We start from the raw sequence: 9,088 nt of genomic DNA, 5'->3' as shown, positions 1-9,088 counted from the left end.
TTCTCAAAACATTTTCTCTCCACTTAAACCCCTGACATTAGGTCCTCATTTTTCCCCTCCCTCCCCGCTCTCCCCTTCCTCATGAGCCCTGATAGTTTATAAATTGGTATTTTGTCATATCTTGCCCTGTCCGACGTCTCCCTTCACCCACTTTTCGGTTGTCTTAAGTGGGGACTGAGTGATCTGACATTCAAGAACAATCAGCAGGAAAGGGCAAGGTCAGGGGAGAACCGAGGACACATCTTCCTTCAAGTTAACCTCCGCGGACCCCACTGGGCACTTACCCTTCTAATCTGACATCAGGTAGCGATCGGTTGAGTGCGATCTTCTCGCTTGCCATCAGATTGAACTGATTGATCTTGAACATCTCTTTCATCTGCTCTTGATCCTCTTTAGGAATGACGACTGGCTTCCCCATTTCCCCGGGACCTTCATGAGGCTTTGGCACTGGCTCTAGAACTGAGAATAAGGATTGAGTCACATGGTTGTTTAATAAACCAAGTTTGTTCACACCAGGCCTTCAACAGCCACAGCCACCTCTCATACCCAGCCACTCCTAATCCACTGGCCTGACTCAAGACCATCTCACCTGTCACCACTCACCTGTCCCAGCAGAGTTTTCCTGCCACCCCACATCCTCCTGACACCTTCACCTCCCTAAAATATAGCTGTCATCAAACTAGACCCAGAGCCTCCCAGAGTCCAACCTCTGTAATGTGGCATTTTAAACTGACCTGCCAAGCCTGCTGCCGGCTAGAGCCGCCTCCCTCCCTCCCAGCAGTTACTCCTTGTCAAACAGCCACTGCAGGTGGCTTTCCTCCCAAGGTACTGGCTCCAGGTTCCCTGGCTTCTGCACCTTTGCTCACATAGCTTCTCTTCCTGGAGCCTGCCTCCCACTCTCTCACCCGTCTTTGTCTTTCAATGCAAAATTGCCTGCAGCTTTTCTGAATCTTTTGAGAGTGATAATTTACTAATCGTGACAACCATATCATTCCGGGAGGGCTCTCGTTTCTCCAATCAATGGTGACCTCTTATTATAATTGAGAAACCGGTTTTATTCCCTCCCTCCCACTCCATTAGTCTTGCTTGGGTCTGAGGGTAATTTACTTTCTTTGTGAACCGTCTGTGGAGTTTTAACATAGTGTCTTATTGGGGGTTTTGCAATTATCTGTTGAATTAATAAGTGAAATGATAATGCAAAAGGGGCCCAAATGACAACGCTAGACTTGGGAATAGCAGACAGTTTAATAATTACTATGCTAGTCATGTCCTCATGAAAGATAATTCTAATCGGGATCTGTTGACACTTGAAATCGATGATAAAGAGTAATATTCCAGGCCAACCTTTCCCAATCTCTGTACTTAATGATATGCTTTTGAAATCTTCACAAGTGTTTCATGAAAAACAGGTCTAGGGCTATATCAGATTTAGACAATGCTGTACAATTGCTGATCTAACATGATGGGTGGTGAATGGTATGTGGCCAGGCAGCGGGTGAAGAGGATCACTTGGCAATGTTAACAGCCAAGCGGTTAAATTCTCCGCACAGATACGGCAGCACAAGAAGGCAGGAAAACCGTCTCTCCTCATCCAGGAAGGGCATCAGGTGCTAAGAGTTAGCCTGCAGGCTGTTCCAAATGGCGGCATAGGGCAACCTATCAACATGAGATCTGCTTTTCAGTGTACATGTAGAAACTTAGGGTGAGGAGAAAATGCGAAATTGTTCACTGTGTCTTTAATAACCCTGTCCAGAAATATAAAAATCTATTTTGGAGCACCATCAAGAAAAACAGTGTCTAACAATCTCTCCCTGTTCTCAGAATGATCTGTAATTTTAGGTGAGACATTACAACGTTAGGATTAAAATAACAAGAAATGATGGGAAACGCACATAAGATCATTTCCGTAAACAGCCTCTTACCTCACGTTTGTCTAGCAAGTGAGCGGTTTACATATACGGGTTTGTAGAATGAAAAACAGAACCTCAAAGACAAGAGTAATACAAGCTGCAACACAAGTACAGAGGTCTACTACCACCGGGAAGCTTTTACACTTACAAAGGATACACTGTAAAACACTGAGGATGAAGGGAAGGTCCATCCAAAGGCTTTGAGCTGGCTGCTGGCAGAGACAATATACAGGGTAGGTGAGGGACATCTAGTGGCTCTGATGATAAATATCCTTCCTCTCCCAACTCACAGCGACCCTGTTGGACAGGCTAGAAGTGACCCTGTGGGCTTCTGAGACTGTCCCTCTTCACCCGAGTAGACAGCCCTGCCCGTCTCTCGTGGAGTGGGCGGTGGTTTCAAACTGCCCACCTCGGAACCATGGCACCACCAGGGTTTGTGCCCTGTTGCAGTGCTGCAAGAGGGTGCTTTAGGAGAAGCTAAAAATTAAAACTATCTTCCTGCTGTCTTTTTTTTAAACTAAAAGTATTACGTTATACATCGCACCAACTACAAAGCGTCTTTGCTGGGGGTTACAGAGATATCCTGAATCTGGCCAAGCCCCTGGACCTACCTATCCAGGCCCAGGAAATACGGGGAGCTGAGAAAGAGCATCAAAAAGGATGTAAATCTTGATTGGGTAAAACCAGAAAGAGAAGCAATGCAGTTTCTTCTTCTTCAACCACAGAAGGGTAGAGGTAACAGGAAAGAGAGACGTACATAATCTGTTGTCAATTTGAGATTCAGAGTAGAGGGGAGGGGGTTAGCCTGTCAATCAGGTCACAGCTTGATGATCTCATTTGGAGGCACTAAGGAGATAAATAGCTCGCTGGAGGTGGGACACATGCTCATTCCCTGCGAGACATTCCTGAGGACAAGACACATGGAGTTATGCTAGAGCCCTGGAGCTGGAGCCATGTGGAGACCCCTGCCAGCGCTGAGATACTTTCACTGCCACTGGATCCACAAGACTTTCCACCACTGCATTCGGTGTCATTACATATGTTGTGTGAGTCTGAAGAGGAATTCATTGAATGGTATTGGACATCTGGGTTAATATCAGACTTATGGAATTGATCTGGACTGGGCTGGGATATTTTCTCAAAATTCAATTGCTCTTGTATATAATGCTCTTTCTTACACACGAGTGTCTATGAATCTGTTTCTCTAGTCAACCAAGCCCAACACAGGGTCCGTGCTATAAAACTGGCTATGGGTTGATAGCTATTGAAGCCAGGAGACAGAAATTCGGGAGTTTAGTTTTCTCCTCTCTCTTCTTTTGTGTCTGTCTGAAGTCCGCCATTAAAGTGGGGAGCAGGTAACACAAAGAGAACACTATGTAATATTATCCTTTTCTATGCAACTCACTGGTTTTCAAAGTCTGAGTGAATTACTCGAGAAAATTTACGAATATGGCTGAGTAATCTTACTGGTTGCTTATTTTCACATGAAAACCACATGGCCAGAAATGTAAACTTTTGCTTTATTATTTGTGAAGTAAAAATTTGCCTTTGGGATCCTAAAGAAACAGGGAAAAAAAATATATATATATATACAGTCCTGCTGCTGCAAAATTGTACAAATGTGATCACATGGTACTTTTCAATAATCCCTGATCACAGACTCTGGCCTACTAGTGCGCATGATTATTTCAAAACTACGCTTAAAATTAACAGCAGATGACTGTTAAAAGTTAGACGACTGCTGCTGCATAACAGAGAGGATCAACTACACATCCTCATTCAATATCACTGTAACCATAAGTATCAAGGGGACTGGTAAACTCCTTTCCCTTACTACACATCCTCATTCAATATCACTGTAACCATAAGTATCAAGGGGACTAGTAAACTCCTTTCCCTTAGCCAAAAGGACCAGACAAAATGCATATGGTTAGTGAATAAAAACATGACAAATGCAAATTTCCCACATACTCTTCCTACCAGTCTTTTATGTAGTGAGCAAAGTGTTCAATGAAATTTTTATTTAAAAATGCTTATAAGGAGGTTTAGATATCACCCTTCCATAAACTTAGTAAAAGTTGTTATTTGGATTAACATGTACAGTATTTATAAGAACCCAATCAGCTGTCATTGACAAGGGGGGTATTCTAAAGTACCATGTAGTTATATTACACTTAGTTACATTGTACTTAGTTACATTATGTTGTAGTTAGTTACAACTGAGTTATGTAGCGCCAGTCAAACTTCAGTTGCATGACCATGCAATGTGTAATCTTTTAGAAAACCTAGTTACTAGGGCCACGCTGAAAACCCCCAAATAACAGAATTAACATACACAAACTATTTGTCATACATGTGAATGTACTTTTAATAAGTCAATTTTCTAACTAATGTTTTTCTCATGGAAGTATTATTCTACTTTATATCATTATATATGACTCACTTTTGGGAAAAAATACTAATAAAAGGCAAAAATTGTTTTTTTTCCAAATAATTTTCTTTTCTATCATACTATTACATTCCTTACTGTCTTTATCTAGTAGGGTACCATCTATTCTAAAATATTTTCCCTATACATTAACATTTCTGAAATTAGAATGTGGCTTACAATCATAATTGTAATTTTTTTCTTTTTTCCCCCCTTTTAAAAATCATTTTATTGGGGGTTCGTACAACTCATATCACAATCCATTCACCTATCCATCGTGTCAAGCACATTTGTACATTTGTTGCCCTCATCATTCTCAAAACATTTTCTTTCTACTTGAGTCCTTGGTATCAGCTCCTCATTTTTTCCCCTCCCTCCCTCCCGAAACCTTGATAATTTATAAATTATTATTTTGTCATATCTTACACTGCAATTTTTTTCTTAGTATACAAAATTAGTATTCTGCAAACAAAGGTGTGTGAGATGCAATGAAATGCAAGGTATTGTCTGATTTTTTTTAACATTCAAATATTATATGTAACTTAATGGCTGGCAACTTTTTGTTATGTTAACAACCTTGTTAGCTTCAACCCTCATTCCAATGTCATGATCAATGTATTTGTAATATGCTTAATATGGGAAGCTTTAACCACTTTTAAAAACTGTAATAGAGAGATTCTGAAATCCTTTACTAATATCTTCAAATTCTTAATCATCAGACATTCCTTCTATATGCTATGTTCCCCAACATGTGAATCATCTGAAAATCAAGTATAGCGTCAGCATGAACGACCAATTACTACTTGAAATTCCATCTGTAAAGATACTGAGGTTCCCAGGGTTTGTAAATCTTTATGGGGACAGCCTCATCTTTCTCCTGTGGAGTGGCTGATGAGTTTGCAGTGCCAACCTTGCAGTTAGTTCACTGCAACCTTGCAGTTAGTTCACTGCTTACCTAACGGCCACGGGGGCTCCTTCTTGATCATACACAAATCCACAGATTGAATACATGAGCTTCTCTGGATAGCAAAAGTACAGTAAAAATATTCCCAGGCCATGCTCACCTTGTCTTCTCTAGGGGACCCCAATATCATTCTCTAGCAACAGAAGGGCTTTGCTATTCTCAGGTAGCCTGGGGTATAAAATATCGGGCAGTGTAAGACATGAAAAAAATTTTTAAATAAATTATCAAGGGTTTGTGAGGGAGGGAGGGTGGGGGAGGGAAGGGAAGAGAAGAAAATGAGGAGCTGATACCAAGGGCTCCAGTAGAAAGAAATGTTTTGAGAATGCTGATGGCAACAAATGTACAAGTGTGCTTGACACAATGGATGGATGGATGGATTGTGATAAGAGTTGTATGAGCCCCAATAAAATGATTTTTAAAAACCACAAAAAACTATGCAAGAACTGCTCTAGGAAACAAACTCTTCTGTTAGCGGCAAAGACTGGCCCTTGCAGACAAGAACCCCAGAAAACTAGGAAGTATGTCCACAACCATCTCGTAGTGGCCTTCAGCATGATCATCAGGACAGGCAATCCATGGCAACGCAGGAGACCTCCTTCACAGCATAGAGGACAGAACTGACACCAGGCCAGCGATCCAAGCTGCCCAAGAACGTTCGCACACGAGAACCTCGCGATCCTCAGTTACCCTGTGCACCACCATCCCTACTCGTCCTGGTTGCTGTGGAGGTTTGCTTTCAAACGCCATCAAGTGGAGAGAGACCCTGCGTGGAGGGCCCAGGGTTATCACCCAGCAGGTCGCTGGCCTTCTTCCAGGTGTGTACTCGCCAATTCCACCGAGGAGGTTTGATGTCTTGGTGCTGTGACCGTGGCAATTAGTCACCAGCCCTCTTTTGGAGCCGGGACAGCGCGAGGCTCCCGTGCCACCACTTGGGAGGCCCCTCAGCTCCCGCTGACGTGAAGCTTCCTCTCACAGAAGGTTTTTCAGAGGCGTCTCTGCTAACCAGCTCATTCCCCTGCAGTGCCAGCAGCCGCGTGACCACCAGAGCTTTCTTCTAAGAGTACAGATCGGATGGGGTTAACTCGCTCCCCACGGTGATGGCATGTCACCAGCTCCAGGATGAAGTCCAGCATTGTCGTGTGACTTTATAAATGGCCTGCGAGCTTCCTCTGGAACCTGTCCCTCACATTCTCCGGGCCATCAGCTCTGCTCTCCCACGGTTTTCCCCTTCTGCCCGGAAGGCCTTCCCCAGCCCCATTCAAAGCCAACAAATCCTTCCTCGCCCTGAGAGGGGACGTGAGCATGGCTTGTGCACTGGATGACCTCAAATGACTGCCTCCCAAGGATCCTGCCTTTTTGCGCATGCACACCCCCTCATAGGGCATTAACTGTGCTGGGGGTTTACGATCACTCTTTCTTTCCCCTTGAACTGGGAGTTCCCTGAAGGGAGGAATTGTGCTGTATTTTTTGTTGTTCCGGTACGTGTCACTGGCATGCAGTAAGTACACGGTTCAGTACAAAATAACTCATTAAGGACATCTTCACCAGCTACAGGTCCCATGTGTTCCTGTTTTCAGACCTTTACATTTGAAACAGAGCGCCATAGACAACTGCCATCCACGACAATGCACGCAGGTAAGGGGAGGGGGAAATGAATGCGTTCTAGCTGTGATCCTCAAGGTCAGCAGTTTGAAACCACCAGCTGCTAGAGGGAGAAAGACGGGCTTTCTACCTCGGGAAAGCGTTCAGTCTCGGAAGCCTGCAGGGCCGGTTCTACCTATGGGGTAGCCGTGGGTTGGGCATCAGCCCAATGGCAGTGAGTGTGGTATCTGAGAAAGAGTACCCGCATCTTCCGAGTGGCAAATAGCAACACGTGCCCTCTGCTTTAAACGTACACAGACAGCTATAGCTCCAGCAACAAGGACGGAGGTACAGTTTTCTCACCAAGGAAAGTTACGCAACACTGGAGCCATGAAGGAAACCAGGAAAGATTATCCAAATTAATATGATGACTTTAAATTTTTTCACCCTAAAACCTAGCAGGAAAGTCCGAGTTTAAATTAGGGGGTTAGCCTAGGTATTATTTGAGTTCAGTGCTAGTGACTGAACCTAATGTTAGGCAAACCCTATGAGAAACTATGTCTTCAGAATTGGCTCTGTAAGCTCTGTAAGCTCATGGCACAATGGGTTGCACGTTAGGCTGTTAACTGCAAGGCCAGCAGTTTGAAACCACAGCTGTTCTATGGGAGGAAGAGGAGGCTTCTTCTCCTGGGAATAGTTAAACAGTTCTGAGACCCACATGGGCAGTCCTACCCTGTCCTGAATCAACTCGATGGCAGTGAGCTTTTTGTTTTGGTTTATAAAAATTATACTAAGTAGGCACAGCTGCCCAAACAAATATTTTTTTGATTATAAATTTCGGAAGATAAGGTATTTTTCTCATCACCGAAGTATAAAACATTTAGTATAGCTACATGAGAATGAAATGATATTGAAATTGATATGATATTGAAAAATCAACTATTGGTGCATAAACTCCTACAAAGAGTAGAATTATTGTCTGCTACGTATTTTATAGCTAATCAGAAAGAGATCAAAGCTCAAAACAGTGGAATTACTGACTCTCACAATGCATGTGTCTTCATTATGGTTACAAACAAAACAAGAAAGCAGCATTTGTTAGTTTGACCGCAAGGAAACAAACTCAATTTCCCAGGAGTCTCTTGCCAAAATTACCCGCACTGCCTTCTGGGCCTGTATAGCTGTGTGTTCCTTTCTTGCCCACTGCAGGTACTGCAGTATTCTCTCTCACTGCAGCCCCATTCTTTGCCCAAAGTTCCCAACTCCCTCATCAGAGCGCTAACGAGGGCTTCTGCCAGTCCTTGAACTTTCCACATCCCGCCGTTGGCAGAGATTTCTACTTCGCCGGCAGAGTGAATCTCGGCTGATAGCCGATAATTGCGATTTCAACAATCCACTCAGCATTATGACATTGGGCTAATCTTCTGTATAATTCTGATAGCTCCAATAATGAGATACTTATCTCATTCTGTAACGTAAAATAATTTCTAGGAAATGGACTGCGTGTAACACTGAGCACACACAGGAAAACCGAATGTCGTCCTTCTGTACATGGTAGTTGATAACTCTCTGCTGGCAGGTCCCCCTGGAGAATTGGTAAGCATGTGACCACCGCATGTGGGAACCCAAGGTCGGGAAGCTGAAACACCACGATGCCTCACCATACAAATGAGCTAGTGATGGGTCATGGGCACAGCGGGGGTATTGAAAGGCACTCACCATCCCCAGCAGGAAGCCCTCTCTCCTTCTTCTCGTCACATCTGTTGCACTCACTGAAGTAGAGCAGCAGGAACATATCCAGGAGTACCCAAATCAAGGAGGTGGCCAGGACCACCTTGCAGTAGGCAAATTTTCTCATGGCACTTTAAGTCAAATGCAAAATTTCAAAATATATATATATATATGTATAAATGTACAAATATCATGAAAACGATTCCAATCCAGTTTCATCAGAAACCACGTTCATAACCTATAGAGGAAAAAAAACAAACAGGAACTTAAAAACATTCAAAACCCAGAAAATCAATTTTCAGATTAATATGCATATAAAAGTCCACTCTGAAGGATAAGTTTGTGACTCTTACTTAGAAAAGTCCTCGTAAAACATGTAAAAGTGTTAGCATCAAGAATATACAAATAACTCCTACTAATTCATACACAATGACTCGATAGGAAAAACTGGTTAGGGACATAAACGGGCCTTCA

At 43.2% G+C, this 9,088-nt stretch overlaps 1 protein-coding gene across 1 annotated transcript in view; it reads right to left on the bottom strand.

Annotated features, from left to right (window-relative positions):
• Window positions 1-8,852, bottom strand: part of GALNT1 (polypeptide N-acetylgalactosaminyltransferase 1) — a 39,342-nt gene extending 30,490 nt beyond the window's left edge. The window contains exons 1-2 of the mRNA XM_004702957.2: window positions 8,603-8,852; window positions 285-459 (exon numbers count right to left, since the gene is read on the bottom strand). Of these exons, the coding sequence (XP_004703014.1) occupies window positions 285-459; window positions 8,603-8,741 (314 nt within the window). The 5' untranslated portion in view covers window positions 8,742-8,852. The remainder of the gene's footprint in view (window positions 1-284; window positions 460-8,602) is intronic.
• Window positions 8,853-9,088: the final 236 nt, after the last annotated feature.

This window comes from Echinops telfairi, unplaced genomic scaffold (genome assembly GCF_000313985.2).
Source record: "Echinops telfairi isolate 266 unplaced genomic scaffold, ASM31398v2 ScPeMD7_7400;HRSCAF=8409, whole genome shotgun sequence".
NCBI classification, from domain to species: Eukaryota; Metazoa; Chordata; class Mammalia; order Afrosoricida; family Tenrecidae; genus Echinops; species Echinops telfairi.
Note: the sequence above shows the minus strand (reverse complement) of the source record. Positions and strands in the feature narration are given on the sequence as shown.